Source organism: Rhinopithecus roxellana, chromosome 3 (genome assembly GCF_007565055.1).
Source record: "Rhinopithecus roxellana isolate Shanxi Qingling chromosome 3, ASM756505v1, whole genome shotgun sequence".
In the NCBI taxonomy this organism is placed as follows: Eukaryota; Metazoa; Chordata; class Mammalia; order Primates; family Cercopithecidae; genus Rhinopithecus; species Rhinopithecus roxellana.
The window spans coordinates 6,319,732-6,336,996 of NC_044551.1; the positions used below are offsets into that span (position 1 = coordinate 6,319,732).

General features: G+C 36.8%; 1 protein-coding gene across 2 annotated transcripts in view; it reads right to left on the reverse strand.

Moving 5' to 3' along the window:
• The window catches only part of RAB3C (RAB3C, member RAS oncogene family), a 296,500-nt gene that overhangs the window by 136,089 nt on the left and 143,146 nt on the right, over window positions 1-17,265 (reverse strand). For both annotated transcript variants that reach the window (XM_030927983.1, XM_030927982.1), the window contains exon 3: window positions 12,189-12,307. In XM_030927983.1, coding sequence (XP_030783843.1) covers window positions 12,189-12,307 — 119 coding nt within the window. The remainder of the gene's footprint in view (window positions 1-12,188; window positions 12,308-17,265) is intronic.

The window sequence follows — 17,265 nt, forward strand, 5'->3', positions numbered from 1 at the left end:
GAAAAGTCTGAAATGGCTGTACTCTAGGTAACTGGGCGGTCTGGTTTCTTTCCTCTATGAATTCCAGTTCTAATAAAGCCTCAGGGGTCAAAGTCCTGGGACTGCGGAGATCAGAATCTCCCCCACAGAGTAGAAAATAAGTTAGACAGTGCATAGGTTGGAATACCTAAAGTAGGTCTTAAATAATTAATGTTACCCCAAAGTTTTTGGAAGTCATTTAAAGTTTTCAAAGAATCTCTCCTAATTTGAACTTTTTGAGGTTGAATACGTTGTTCATCGACCACCATTTCTAAATATTGAACAGGAGTGGCCTGTTGAATTTTATCCCGAGCGATGTGTAATCTAGCCTCTGTAAAACGGTGGCTCAAAGTTTGATAACAGTCAATTAATTCTTTATCAGTGGGGGCAACAATTAAAGTATCATCAATATAATGAAGAATATAGGCCTGGGGAAATTGGGCTCGAACTGGTGAAAGTACTTGCCCAACATAAAGCTGGCAGATTGTTGGGCTATTCAGCTTTCCCCGAGGAAGTCCTTTCCATTGATAACGAGCTGCAGGCTCCTGATTATTGATAGACGGGACAGTAAAAGCAAATTTTTCGCAATCCGATTTATGTAAAGCAATATAAAAAACAATCTTTAAGATCAATAACTATGAGAGGCCAATTTTTAGGTATTAAAGCACGGGCAGACATGCCAGGTTGAATGGCCCCCATAGGTTTAATTACAGCATTAATGGCTCTTAAATTGGTTACCATCCACCACTTGCCTTTCTTTTTTACTAGAAACACAGGAGAATTCCAGGGGGAAAGAGAAGGTTCCACATTTCTAAGTTGTAACTGTTCAGAAGCCAAGTGAGTTAAAGCCTCCAGTTTTTCTTTAGAGAGCAGTCACTGCTGAATCCAAACGGCTGTGTCAGATTTCCATTGTAAATGGATAGGATCAGGAGGCGTGGCAGTGGCTGTCACTAAAAAGGATAACCTAAACCTGCCCTGTTTTATTTTATAGTAACTGGGAGGGGTTTAGTAATCCCTTCATGCTTTGGACTGAGACTGAGCCCAGGAACAAACCCCATGTTTTCTATCATATGCTGACTGGGAGAACTATAAGAGTTATGTGGAATATTAATTCCAACCCCCCATTGTGCCAGTAAATCTCTATCCCAAAGATGAATGGGAATTGGCATGATATAGGACTGAATTGTACCCTTTTGACCATCAGGGCCAGTGCAAGGCAAGATAAATGTGCTCTCACAAACTTCCTCGGCTTTTCCAACACCTACTAGTCCCATGTTAGCGGGATGTTTAAGCCAGGAGGAAGGCCATAAACTAGAGGAAATAACAGAAACATCAGCACCAGTATCTACTAGGCCCTCAAACTTTCTTCCTTGAATGTGTATGGTACAGGTGGGCCATTGTTTAGAAATTGTATTAATCCAATAAGCGGCCTTTTCATCGTGGGAGCCCATCCCAGGGCCACGTGTCTTATCTCCTTTGTTTAAAAGGACATTAGGTAGTAAAAGCAATTGAGCAATTGACTCACCTGCCAGAATGGAAACAGGAACCTTGGCAGACACGATTAATCTCATCAATGGAATCAGAATTAATGAGATCAGTATGAATGATGATACCTTTAGCAGAGGTGGATGCCCTACCTAACACCAGACCCACCGAACCTTGAGGTAAAGGGCCAGTGACCCCCGTGAGGACAATTAAAGGCAAAGAGTTAGGTAGTAAATTCAGAGGAATAGTAATACAGAGATCAATCACCCTGCCCCCTACAGTGGAGGTGGACAAGCATTGTACTGAGACAGAAGGAAAGGCTGGGACCCATTTGGGTTGGCTGTAGGTGTGTTTGTGCTGGGGGTTGCGTTGGGACTGCCTGAAGTGGAAACACAACGTTGGTCTAAATCTGAAGTGTCCCATTTGATGTCGGGGCCTGGGACTGGCCCCGCTCCCCATTTCCCTGGTGTGTGGCAGGGGGTTTCCATCTATATCATACTTAGAGCAGCAATTACTTGCCCAAAGTTTACTTTTGCAACAACGTGGACAAACAGTAGCAGCAGCATTTGGCCATGTTTGTTGAGCCGGCTTGGCTGCTTTTAAGTTTTTAACAGTGCAATTTTTTCGATTATGACCAAGTTGACCGCAATTACAGTAGGCTCCAAGAAAAGAATTAGTGGGACTAGTTTGGTTGGTGTCCTTCATGGCTCGTGCCCACAGAATAGCTTTGTGGGTGTCTGATCCAATGCCTTCACAAGCTTTAATATATGAAGGCAACACCTCGTGATCAGGTAAATTTTGTCGTTGGACAGAACACATGGCCATTTTATACTCATGGTTCACATTTTCAAAAGCTAACATACGAAGGAGAATACCTTGAGCATGCTCATCAGAGACAGATTTTTCAACAGCATCTTGTAATTTAGCTAAAAAATCAGGGTATAATTCAGAGTGACCTTGTTTAACCATGGTAAAAGAAACAGGAGCTTGGCCTGGAGTGCGTAATTTATCCCAGGCTCTCATACACACCTTTGTTACTTGTTCTGTGGTAAGAGAATCAAAGTTTAATTGGGCATAAGTATCAGAGAAACTATCAGAGCCTGTGAGCTGAGCCTGAGTAACTAGAATGCCATTAGTCCAATTTAGTTGAGCCTGCAAATGAGCCTCTTCTGACCACCAAGTACGAAACTGTAAATGCTGAGATGGGGTCAGAACAGTTTTTGCCAAAAGGTCCCAGTCTAAAGGAAGTAAAGTGACCTCCGTACCAAAAGTTTGTAATACCATTTTAACATAAGGAGAAGTAAGACCATACTGAGTACAAGCATCCTTAAATTCTTTTAAAAAGGTAAGATTAACAGATACATAACGATGCATTTGTTCCCCTTGGAAGTTAGGTGGGTCTAGCACATCTGGATACGTCCACTCGTCTAATCCACCTGTTTGTTTTGGCATAATAAGCGTTGCATCGAAGTTTCAAGAGTAGGCATCTGAGACGGAGTCAGCATAGAAGTGACAGGAAAAGCACGCATAGATAAAGGAAACTGAGGGTGAGGGGGTCGGACCGGAATGAGAGTGTGAGAAAGGGGTATTGGGGGAGCAGAAGGAACACAAGTATACTGGTGATTACTGGCGTTCATGTGTGAAGAAGGATACAAAGAAGCAGGCTGAGTGGATGGCAAAATGACTGGCTGAGGAACTGAAATGACAGGAGGGTGAGGGGCTGTTTGGTCCTGGAGCCATTAGGTGATGCCCAGAGGCAAATGCTGCAAAGGTTTGAAGATGGAAGAATTAGCATATATATGGTCCCAGGTTGTGTGAGTCAGGCCGGGAGCTTCAAGTACCAGTTCTTTGTGAAAAGAAGTAAGATAAGTAGGGGGTAACGTTAAGCCAAAGTCACCGGAGTTAGACACTGAATTTTTAGCATCATTAGGTGGGGGAGGAGTAGCTGAAGGGAGAGGCTGATCAGATAATGAAGGCTGTGTGGGAGAGGAAGGTTGAGGAGGTATTAGGACGGCAAATACCAAGGCCCAATCATCCCAAACAGTGACGAGAACAAAATTCCCTGTTGAGACCAGTTTCCAGAATGCTGTACCAACATGATCCAGTACTTTTACATATAAGGTTCCTTTTTCAGGAAACCCAGGGCAGTACTTTTCCACCGCCCTGAATAGAGTGACCATATTTTCCATGGTTACTTGGACCCTTCCCTGTTTTAACAGGTCTACATTTAAGGTTCCTTTTTCAGGAAACCAAGGAAAGAATTTTACCACTGCCCTGAATAGAGTGACCATATTTTCCATGGGTACTCGAACCATTCCCTGTTTCAACCAGAGTCTCATATATAAGAGATAAGTATAATTTTTAGAGTCCGTGTGACCCACAGTTAACCCGGACCATACACAGACTACTCACCAGTCATCAGGGAGTCAAACACACATTTCTGTGGACCGAACCGATGATGTTTCTCCGCACCTACCAAAGGGAATCAGGTTCCCACATGCACTTAGAAAAAAAGAAAAACCACATGGGCACCAGATGTTGGGGGAACCCCACCTCTGATAGTCAACATGGGTTCTTTTCTATTTCCCTAATTGTCAGCTGGTCTGAGAAATAAAGGGAAAGAGTACAAAAGAGAAATTTTAAAGCTGGGTGTCCGGGGTAGACATCACATGTCAGCAGGTTCTGTGATGTTCCCTGAGCCATAAAACCAGCAAGATTTTATTAGTGATTTTCAAAAGGGAAGAGAGTGTACGAATAGGGTGTGGGTCACAGAGATCACATGCTTCACAGGGTAATAAAATATCACAAAGCAAATGGAGGCCGGGCGAGATCACAGGACCACAGGACGGGGTGAAATTAAAATTGCTAATGAAGTTTCAGGCATGCATTGTCATTGATAACATCTTATCAGGAGACAGGGTTTGAGAGCAGACAACCCGTCTGACCAAAATTTATTAGGTGGGAATTTTCTCGTCCTAATAACCCTGGGAGTGCTACGGGAGACCGGGGCTTATTTCATCCCTTTGTCTACGACTGTAAAAGACAGCCGTCCCTAAAGTGGCCATTTTAGAGGCCTCCCCTCAGGAACGCATTCTCTTTCTCAGGGATGTTCTTTGTTGAGAAAAAGAATTCAGCAATATTTCTCCTATTTGTTTTTGAAAGAAGAGAAATATGGCTCTGTTCCACCCAGTTCACTGGCAGTCAGAGTTTAAAGTTATCTCCCTTGTTCCCTGAACATTGCTGTTATCCTATTCTTTTTTCAAGGTGCCCAGGTTTCATATTGTTCAAACACACATGCTCTACAAACAATTTGTGCAGTTAACATGATCATCACAGGGTCCTGAGGTGACATACATCCTCCTTGGCTTACAAAGATGACAGGATTAAGAGATTAAAGATAGGCATAGAAAATCACAAGGGTATTGACTGGGGAGGTGATAAGTGTCCATGAAGTCTTTGCAATCTATGTTCAGAGACTGCAGTAAAGACAGGCGTAGAAATTACAAAAGTATTAATTTGGAGAACTAATAAATGTCCATGAAATCTTCACAATTTATGTTCTTCTGCCATGGCTTCAGCCAGTCCCCCCGTTCGGGGTCCCCGACTTCCCACAACAAAACTGCAGATTTAAACAAATAGATACCTGGCAAATTAGCCTAGTTAAGGACCATGATGACACATTTTTACATGGACAAGTCTGAAGCACATCATAAGCATCATTGCAGCTTCCAGTATGATTGTTTATAGCCATCTAACATCCCTGTGATTTTTATAAAACACTCCAATTAATTAAGATAACCTCACTAGGTCTGTTTTCTATGTAGTTTTACTCACTCATTCCATGAATATTGAGGAGCCACTAAGTGCCAGGCACTAGAGTAGGCACAGGGATGTAAAAGTGGGGAAGATAAAGAGACTCTTTATCTTCGAGGAAGTTAGAATCCAGCAGGAAAAAAGATAACCAAATAAGCAGTTTAAGACATTGTAAGATATACTAGGTAGTATTGTCTCTAGAAATCACTACATAAGCAACTAAACTACTCTGGGATTAAGAAAAGCTTCTCAGAAGAAATGAGAATCTAGCTAAAATCTGAATGATGAGAATAAATTAGCTTTATCTAGGTGAAAGTTGGAGGAATATGGTTTGTTATGAAAGGCAGAGCCCAGGGGAAGAGAGATGCAGAGGTATGAGAAGTTCAAGGGACTGAAAGAAGCTCAGAAACTAGAAAGAATTGAGCAAATATATTAATATAAGGTCAGCATCTGGTTTCCAAAATATTAGATGGAATATAAGCACCTGAAGTCTTCCTCAGAGAGCATAATTTTACATATCAAACTGCCTATCCAGCTCCTATCAAAGGCATAAAGTACAAAAGCGACATTTAAGAGAAGAAAGTCTAGGTAGTATGTAATCCATTCATATCCTTGAGTGGTTACCATTCAGTTCTTGGATCATTTGAGACCATAAGAACTCTATGTGCTTGGATTATATTTGCCCAGCCACTCACAGAGGCCTTCACTGAAGGTGCTCAAATATTCTGTCTTCTTTAAGACATAAAAAAAACAAGTCTCACAGCCTTTTTAGTACTAGTTATAAAAGCTATTGTTAACATAAACCCAAAGTGCCCCAAATAAAAAGCATTTCCATCCAAATTCAACAAAAACTTTTTTGAAGTTTCTTATTGCCCTGTAAGATTGATATGTTTTTTTTCTCCTTTCCTTTAATGAAATCTATATAATATATCATGTTTAATAAATAAAACATATAAAAAATATTTTTTGGCCTTGGTTATTACCTTGGTTTACAGCAATCTCATAACCAAATTGTATTTCAAGCACAATAACTGTTTTGACCCTTTTGGATTTTCATAAGCTTTGAAATTCTCTATAAGACACCTTTTATGCAGCCCCTCAGATCTTCCCAGACTCACCTGTCTGAAGGGCTCTTGGCCACTGTTCATTCCTTCTGCTAACCACTTCTGCAAGGGCTCTTCTGGACTATCACCTATGTTATGACACAGGCACAGCCCAAAGCAGCTCATCTCAGGCCAATGCCACAGACCCCTTGCCTCCCACAGTGAAGTTTCCCTCCTGCTACTGAGCCATGAGTCACCCATACATGTGTAACTGGGAAGTGTGGAAGAGTTAAAGTCCCAGAAGTGAACATCGGACCAATAGAAGAGAAGAGCTAATGGGTCAGTTCTTCCTTCCTTCTACCAGATAGTCTGTCCTGAGATGCATTATTCATAAGGCACCTCTGAAGGCGTTCCTGTGAGATCAATGGTCAGTTATACTTGCTACCAAGTAGACATCAGTTTTCAAATCCCAACCCCCTCCATGTTTGTTCTCTCTCTTCCCTGATGCTCCCTTTCTCCTCACTCTTGCTTCCAGGCACCATATGTCCCAATAACCTATTAGCACATAAAGCTTTTTCTTCTCTGTTTCAAGGGAATGACAGCTACAACCATCATCCTGATTCTTGGGAGTTACTCTCTACTCATATTTTACTAACCACAGTGTATGCATTTTTTTGTGTTGAGTTTCTCACATTCTTTTTGAAAATTTATAGATTCTAAATAAATTCTAAATAGGCTCACAGTCAGCTTAATTTTGTATTAATTTTACAGAACTGGGGAATTTGGCCAAAGAGGATAATTTAACTCCTTAAATAAAATTCCACTGGAAAATTCAAAGCACAGTCTAATGTGTTTTCAAAAAAGAGATAGCTTCCATTTCCTCAAAATAATCTGTTAGCTTGCTGCTTGCTACTCTCCCTAAATCTCCATGCTTGCTGATATGGTTTGGTTGTGTCTCCACCCAAATCTCACCTTGCATTGTAATAATTCCCAGGTGTCATGGGAGGAACCTGGTGGGAGGTAACTGAATCATGGGGCAGGTTTTTTCCCATGCTGTTCTTGTGATAGTAAGTCTCATAAGATCTGACGGTTTTATAAAGGGCAGTTCCCCTGAACGTGCTCTCTTTCCTGCTGCCATGTAAGATGTGTTTTTGCTCTTCCTTCTCCTTCTGCCATGACTTTGAGGCTTCCCTGGCCATGTGGAACTGTGAGTCAATTAAATCTCTTTCCTTTATAAATTACCCAGTCTTGGCTGTCTTTATTATCAGCTTGAAAACAGATTAATACACTTGCCTTCTCCTTAACAGACCAGAATTTGTGTGTAATAAAATGTTTTTTTTAAAAAAAGGGAACTTTAATTCTTTCTGTATAGTAAGATAGTTTTAGGATTCTGGAGAAATCACAGTCAGCAAGCTTTTTATTTCTTTCTGAATAATCAAAGTGCATTTTGTTGGGAAGAGTATCTGAAACTTTAGCTGCAGTTCAGCTTTAATTAATTTTTCTTTTTGCTAGATACGTTTTTCTGTATTTTTTAATACACTTAAGATCAGCACTTGGAGACCAGTAATTTAAAGAATGTGTTTCTTCTCGCTTATTTCTTTCAGAATACCTTATTTCTTGTTGTAGAAGGCCATCACTGAATATCAGCAAGCTTCCTCACCCACAGCCACCATCCAATTATACTGTACATGTAAAGCAAGTTTTAGTAGCTGCACTGGAATGGTTTTCCCCAAAGGGCTTTTTTCTTTTATTATACAATTCTGTTCTTATTACTTAAACATTTCTTAAGATTTCTGATGTTTTTTTTTTTACTTTTGAAATTAATAATATTTCTTAAAATATCCATTTTGTGCTAGTTATTTGTCAAACAGGAAATACAGATAAATAAGATAGTCTTTCCCTACAAATAGTTTATCATCTAGTAGGAACCTAAGACAAGTATACACTTAAGAAAAACAAAAAGTTAAATATAATTGGTGCCATAGCGGCAATACACATACAATCTTAAATCTATTGTTGAGGGGAAGAATAGAACCATTAATTCCTGGCTATGTCAGTTTGAAGTAATTTCTATATTTTTTGCTGGGAAATCAGGATGTAATTCTGTTTAGTACTTTAGATCATCCATTCAAAATATATATGGGATTAATATAGTATATGTACATGTGTATATATATAATATAAATATATAAATATAAAATACAATATTTTGTGTGTATATATGTACATACACACAATGTACATTACGTAACATATATTGTGTGTATGTGTATGTATATTATATATAAAACATATATGATACATATAATGTATATTTTATTGTATATAATAAAATATTATAAAATGGAAGGACATTCTGCCACGCTACAATATGGATGAAACTTGAGGACCGTATGTTAAGTAAAATAAGCCAGTCACTAAAAGACAAATACTGCATGATTCCACTTATATGAGCTACTTAAAGTAGTTAAAATCACAGAGACAGAAAGCAGGTTGGTGTTTGCTGAGGGGTGCAGGGAGAGAGTGATGTGGAGTTACTGTTTAAATATAAGTTTTGCAAGATGATAAGAATTCTGGAGATGGATGGTGGTGATGGTTGAATGTATTTAATACTACTGAAGTATATATAGAAAAAATGGTTAAGACAGTAAATTTTACGTTATATTTTACCACAATAAAGAAATGAGAAAAAATAAGAGTGTATATATTGTATTATATTGTATTCTATAATGGGAAAAATGATTAATGAAAATATAATGAAATAATAGCAGAGTCTGCTAGGTCTTCTGTGATCTTCAGAAAGTGCTAGGGTAGTGTGGGTGCAGAGATGAGGGTGTGGCTAGTATTGTCCGCTGTGAATAAAGGTGGAAGGGGGTAGGAAAAGGGGTAGAGATACCTTTTAAAGCTTTGTAAAAGAGCCTTGAAAAGTAAATAGACTTTTTAAAGGTAACAGAGAAAGTATTTCAGGCAGAGAAACAGAGGTAGTAAAAGAATGGAGTTTAGGTAAACAGAAAATTTCTGTTTAGATGAAACATAGAGCAAATGGAAGAGAGTGGTAGGGGATGATGTCAGTGAAATAGATACTTGGAGGTTTCACTGTCCACTATGTTATCGAGTTTGGATTTCATTATAAATCAATGGTCTTAGCCAGAAATGAGCTTCAGAATCACTTGTGAAGCCTTGAAAAATTCATATGCCCATGTATCTCATGGGAGATATGGTTTAGTAGATCCAGAGTGGAGCCTGGGCTTGTATATGTTGTCAAAGCTCTACAGGTGATTAACATGTGCTCTCAGAATCACTACTGTACATAATAAGATATTACTGGAAGTTTTATTTTTAATGCCTGAGATGTACTAAGGTTCACTTATGTAGTTCTGATGACAATCAGATGGATGACCTGGAGAGGGTGGAACTTGAGATAAGGACATAAGATAAAAGACTCCTAAATGAATGGTTTGGATTAAGATACTGGCAATAGGAAGAAAAAAGAGCAATAGATTGGAGAGGCATTTAGAAAGTCAAAATGACTGAACTTGGTGGTCAATGAGATTCTATTCGTAAAAGAGGAAGAAATAAAAGACAGTGCTCATATTTCTACATCAGATAACTGGGTGATGGTGGATCTATTAACTGAGATAGTAAATGCTGGCATAGGTACTAAATGCTATGTCTGACAGATTGGCTGTCAAAGAGTTAGGTGCTCAATGAGTGCTTGTTGAATGAATTTAAAAACCCTAATAAATCAAGTGATCATATAATTTTGGATGAAAAAAAGGGTTTGTTTCTAGAAGGGGTTTTTGTTGGTTTTTGACAAATCTATATGCCTTGGGGCAGATGGAGTAGCAGACTGAGGAAAGAGACATGCAAAGCAGAGAAAAAAAGGATAGAAGAAAAGAAGCACAAATGTTGGAAAGTTTAAGCTGGGCTCCAGAAACAATGAATGGTTTTGTTTGCTTCTAGAATAGTAAGAGATGAAGCCATGAAGATATAGTGGCACCAATATGTATGTCTGAAAGTCAGGCTGAGGAAGTTTTAATTAATTCAGCAGGCATTGATGAGGCAGGACTTTTGGGCAGAGGCTTCCTGTTTTTAAGATCTTGCTCTTTTGGAAAACTTAAAAGAGCACTTCTGACCTGGGACTCCTGGATCTCAACATTTTCAGACAGAAAGTAGTCAAGGTTAAAATTACCATATTATATAGCAATAGGTGTTTCAGGCTATATGTGACAGTTAACTAGATATCATAACACTCTTAATTGAACCAACCTTTTTGTCACTAACTTGAATGCTACTTTTATCATAAACTATATCCTCATATAGATTTGTGCTTCTCTCTGGATTTTCTATTTCATATCATTTTGTACAAAATCTGCTGTATTTAATTGAGATTGCCTTGAGTTTATAAATTAATTTGAGAAAAACTGGCATTTTTACAATATTCAGTTTACTAAAAAGAATAGTTATTTAAGTTTTCTTAAAAATAATATAAAAAGAATAGTTATTTAAGCTTTCTTCTGTATTCCTCAGTGGAAGATAATTATTTTTTCATATATATCTTAAACTTGTCTTTTTAATTTATAACCCTGTATTTCTCTCTTGAATTGCTATCGCCAATAGTATTATTTCTTGCATTGTAACTGTGTGTGTGTGTGTGTGTGTGTGTGTGTGTGTGTGTAAATAAGAAGTCTTCCTAGATGAACAATTAAAATAGGAAAAAAAGCAAATGGAAGTATTTTTAATAGCATCTGACCCTCATTGAACTGATATATATATGTAAAAAACATTTTGGATAATATTATCATAGAAAACAAACAAAAAAAGAATGCTTCTGTTTTGCCTACGTATTGTCAAAGTTTTCCTTACATAAGATAATCTGTGATTATATTTACAGTTATAGTGTGGTATTTCTTCAGTCAGTCCTAGTCATCACCAGTGGGCGTTCCATTTTGGGAGCTCCATTTCCCTCCTAATGTCATACAAAGCCCTACCTAGATTCTTGCTCTTTCCACAGAAAAACTGCCCTCTTTAGCCCTGTGCTTGAGCTCATAACCCTTCTCCTTGGCTTTTCAGTGTCTCCTCTCAAGGTGCTGGTGGGACAAAATGCAGGATACTGTAGCCATAGGAATAAACCCTCACTGTAAACATTCATCAGGGTCAGAAGTATTTTCAGATAGTTTGATGCAGCTGTGAGTCAGAAATGGTTTTGGTTTTATCTTATCCTTTATCTCAGTCCTTCAAAATTTTTCAATTTGAATAACCTGTTTAACAAATCTTTTAAATGAGGGGTCCATAAACATCTTTCATAAATGGCCAGATCGGAAATATTTTAGGCATTACCAGCAATATGGTTTCTGTTGCAACTACTTAACTCTGCTGTGGTGGTGTTAAGGCAGTCAAAGACAACAATGACGGGGGTGTATTCCAATAAAAGTTGATTTACTAAACAAGCAGTGGGCCAGATTTGGCCCATGAGCCATAGTTTCTCGATCCCTATTTTAGATCAGTAAACTTCCAAACTATTCATTATTTATATTTTAAAAAATCAAAAGCAATGCACTAGTTTCCATGGAAGCAATGATGACAAAATGCAAAGTACTGGAAATGAACAAACTGCAGAAAAATCATCAGAATGACTTATTATCAATCCCTAAATAATGCTTCTGTGCATAAACAGCATTTGTTTTTAAATGAAGCACAAGTGGGATTGTAGTATAATGTAAACACATATATTACATTGCGGTATGGTTACTGCTTTGGGGAGAAAGAAGGAGTTGACTAGAGAACCATTATTATCAGCAATAAGATAGAGTATTTGCTCTAACTTACCAATCTTGTACTGCATTGAAGGATTCTTCATTTGTAATGTCATACATTAAAATGAAGCCCATGGCTCCACGATAGTAGGCTGTGGTGATAGTCCTGTATCTTTCCTGGCCTGCTGTGTCCTAAAGAATAAAAAAAAAAAAGATAATCTCTCAGAAATAAGGCAATACATTTTTGGGAAATGATTAATAATTCCGAAAAGAGTCACAATAGAGTCTAAAGTGTACTCATTGTGTATAGCTTTTTTAGTCTTGTTTCCCCTAATGATTTTTCAAATGATTTTTTTACTGATACATAATAGATGTAGATATTTTCAGGGTACATGTAATAATTTAATATATTTACATAATTTTTAAAGATCAAATCAGTATAACTAAGATACACAACACTTTAAATATTTGTCTTTTCTTTATGCAGAAACATTCAAATTATTCACTCCTAGCTACTTTAAAACATACAATCAATTATTGTAAATTATAGTCATACTACTGATTTATCAAACACTACATCTTATTTCTTCTACCAAACTCTATATTTGTACTTCAAATGATCAAATCTAAAAAGTATTGGTGTTCAAAAGAGTTGAGCAGGAGCAAGGCATAGAAAACTTATTTAAAGAAATAATAAGAGAAAACTTTCCAAAGCTTGAGAAAGAGATAAATAACCAGATGTATGTAGTAAGGTCAGGGAATACCAAACAGATTTGACCCAAATAAGACTACCCCAAGGCATATAATAGCCAGACTCTCAAAGGTGAAGGACAAATGGAGAATCCTAAAAGCAGCAAGTACAAAGAAGCAAATAACATATAAAGGAGCTCCAATTTGTCTGACCACAGGTTTCTCAGTGAAAACCATAAAGGCCAGGAGAGAGTGGGACTGCATTTTCAAAGTGCTGAAAAAAACCTGCCATCCAAGAATACTATATCCAGCAAAAATATCCTTTATCTATGAAGGAGATAAAGTCTTTCTCAGGCAAACAAAAACTGAGAAAAGTCACCACCACCACACTCATTTACAAATGTTAAAGGGAATTCTTCAATTTGAAAACACATTCCATTAATATGCAAAAAGAAGACACTTGAAGGTATAAAACCCACTGGTAAAATTAAGGGCATAGACAAACCAACAATACTCTATAATTGTGGTAGCAATCCCCTCATAACTCTAGTATGAAGCCCAAAAGACAAATCTATCAAAACAACAATAGTTACAACAATCTGTTAAGAGATAGGCAATATAAATATATGTAAATTGTAATAATAAAAAGCCAGAATGTGGGAAGATGGAGTTAAAGTGCAGAGAGTTTTTTTTTTTTTTTTTTTTTTTTTTTGATGTTTTTCTTTGTTTCTATTCTTTTCTTTGTGATCTAGGATAAGTTGCTACCTCTTTTAAACCACTTTTATGTCCTAATGATTTTTATATGGCAGTTCTGCAATATTCTGAAAAACTCTTTTTTTGGTAAAGAACCTGCTGAAAGTACCTTCGACATTTGTCTACTTCCATTAAGCGGCATCTGACTACAGAAAACAAACAAACAAAAAGATCATATTTATTTATAATTTGAGCTTTTTATTGCAGTTTAAGATCAGAGGAGTATATTAGCTCCACCACTATGCATTTATCTATCTACTAAGTACAAGCCACTGTGGGGAAAAAAGGAAGTTTATAAAAAGGTCCCGCTTTTAAGAAGCTTGCAATTCAGTCTTGGTTTATTCAATTTTAAAATGGGAATAAAATACCTGCTTTGTATGTATGTTTGAGTCAGACAGATCCGGATTTGAGGGCCTTCTCTCCCATTAGATAGCTGAGGAATGTGGCCAAGTTACTGAACCTCTGTAAACCAAATCCTTCTAACATTTAGCACGCTTGTTAGGGTTCCATGAAGTAATTCACATAAAGTGCTTCCCACAGAGAGCAGCACATAAAAATTGGTCAATAAATGGCAAGTACTAGCTTTTATTCCTTAGATTCAGGACAGCAAGGTTAATATAAGATAAAGATAGCAGCTTACAAGTACAGAAGTTTGACACTTGCAAAAGAGATGGCATATAACAGTTAAATTTGGGAATGAGGCAGATACATCACCAAAGTGGACCTGTATATATCACATATACCTTATAGTGTAGCTAGAGTAAATGTTCCTCAACTCAAACTCCCTCCTCAGGACCTGGGGCATCACTTGTAATTCAAATGCTCTTCAGTTTCTCTCTTTGCCACTTTCCCTGGAGATTGGCATCTAACTTCTCTTTCCTAGTTATCTTTAGATGCTTAGCACTTTGGACAGAAATGTTATATTCTTTTTGACATCAATCTGGGCTCTCTTATCCCAGAAATGCCTCCTTTGGATGCAGAGTGCATCCCAGCTACCCCTAAGATTTAACAGGCCTTGGAGGCAAAACTAATGTGTTGCACACAGGAACAGCTTCGTTTACCATCACAATGAAATTAATGTCTCATAAGGTCACTATTGGGAAGGACTCATGTTGAATTTGCTGTTCTTCACCCAGAGGTATGTACCTGCTTAGATGCTTACACCCCACCATGAACAGCAGTGTGAAACTAAAGATTGCCTACAACTCTTTCCCAATTTGTGTTATATCCTATTTGACTCCTGAAAGTTTAGAGAAGAGTGATCAAAGGAGGCTGGGAATCAGTGAATGATTCTGGAAGAATGTAGGGTATAAAATGGAACTGAAAATTAGCTAAGAGTATGAATTTTTATGAAGCCAACAATTCTACTCTTGGAGCAGGGGTAAGGCCGACCTGACTATAAGGTATTTATTTGGTAATTTTACAGAAAATAAAGTTTCAAAAGTAGGATGAAAACAGATTATAGTACTCAAAATAGTAGAAATAATGTAAAACAGGTGAGGAAGATCTTTCAGAACATACTATCAATGGCAGAAAACAAAAAAAGAAAGTAGATTTCACCACATGAAAATCTGTCAATCCCTTGAATATAAAAAAAGTAAAATTAAAACGATAGAACATCAAATGATAAATTGGGAAGTGTATTTGCTTTAGACCAGAGAGATCAAAGGTTAATATATTTAATATGTAAAATGGTACCAAGACATCACTAAAAATGTTAAATATTCTAATAGTAAAAATTATTTATGAAAAGGCATATAAATGACTAATGAATTTATAAAAAGAATCGAATCCCAGCCATAGTAATAAAAATGCAATGCTGCATAATTGCATGACTATATGATAGAAATTACTTGGCCACTATTTGAATATTTTATTGTACTTTGCTTACTATTTTATAAATATTTTAAAATAAAAATGTAGATGCTGGGGATAAACATAGATGTCGTAAAGTGTAGCTCATTGGGACAAATATACAAATTAGGCAGACAGAAGCAAATCTTGAACTTATTTGGATATTCTTATATATTCATTGGATTTAATTCAGTTAGCAGTATATCCAACTGTGAAAGAAAGAAGAAAATTAGATAACATAGATAAAATACCAGACTCAAACTTCAAGACTGTTTAAAATGCAAAGAATAAGCAAAGCTTTTGTGACATGTGTAAGCTTTCTGGGGGAGCCTAACTAGTTATAACTAGTCTATTTTAAAAATTTCCCTTATTTGGCTTGGGTTCATATTTTCCAGAACATATTATCTATAAATGTAATTTACCATTTTTATTTTGCCTATTTTAAAGTAACTTTAAACGGCTTTCTTTTTCTCTTGGTCACACTTTTTTTTGGCATTGATTACAAAGCATTCTTACAGGTTGGAACCCCATGCCTGCTGCCTTCTCTGCACTGCAATAGACAGCTTCTCCCTAATTTCTCAGTAGGGGAAAACAACCTGTATACCAAGACACTGCTAAAAGGTGATGCAGACCTTTTCTGTCAAGCATGTTTTCAGCACAGACACTGAGTAATGTTGTGTTGGAAAACTGACTTTATCTCTCTCTTCCTTGTTGACCTCTTCCAGTGATGCTGTCCCCTTTTCATAAGATGTTAATTTCATTTTGACAGTAAAGAAACTTGTTCTATTGTTATAAAATGCATCGATTTCATATTGTGGGTATATTTAATCTTTGAGAGAGAAGAAATCAAGTCACCATTATATTCTGATTGAAATGCTACAGGAAACTGTTAGAAACCACAGGGTTGAATAGCCATTATGCATCAAAATCAAAAAAGAGAGAGGGAAAAACCAGCTTTCAAGAAAAAAAAAAAAAAAATAGAAGCTTTCAGTAGTACTTGAGTCACGGCAAGGGGCAAGATCTTCATGATTTGAACCCAGAAATACAATCTAATTGGTAATATTTATCATTTAAAAGCTCTCAGGGAGAATAAGAAATTGCACAAGCAGGGAAAGTATAGTAAGAAATAAAATGAGAAAATTTATTCTCCAAATACAGAGAATAAAAGTAAGCTAATAAACAGACATCAAGCTGACTTTGTTTTGGCTTTGAAAACAATTTCAGGATTACAAACTCATTAGCATTTTCTTCCGTTATATCAGGAAAAAAGGAACTGGGAAAAACACTTCATTATAATTGACATTTACTAATGATGGAAGAAGTTTACATCTGAAAGAAAAAAACATTTTATAATGTGAAGTGCCACTAATGTAATTAAACTTGAACAGTCTCAGGTAACTGACTAAAATGGTATTTCTCCCCAATTTGCCCAGGAAGCTGGCTCAAAATCCTGGCTTTGTGTTGTTCCTCTCCCTAGCTGACACTAATAACTGGATATACTTGATTTTCCATAAATGTAGGCTTCTGGTGACTGAAAAACATAACTGGAAATATCAGAGAGAAAATTAGGGATAAAAATGTGATTAAAAAATAAAAACTTTCTTCCATGAGTGATAGCTTTCATTTTCCTTTTTTTTTTTAAAAAAAAAAAAAAATCATTTCAGTTAGCTTAAATATTTTGATTTCCCAATCATGTTTTTAGGAGAATTTTGGCATTAATGGCAAGTTTGATTAACAAATACTTGAATATCTGTCAAGAAAAACCTATAAAATGGGAAACATTAACAGCTTGATAAGTAGTAGCTTAAAACTTTTTCGGTTTGAATTTTGGCACTCTGTTTCTGCCTTAGAAT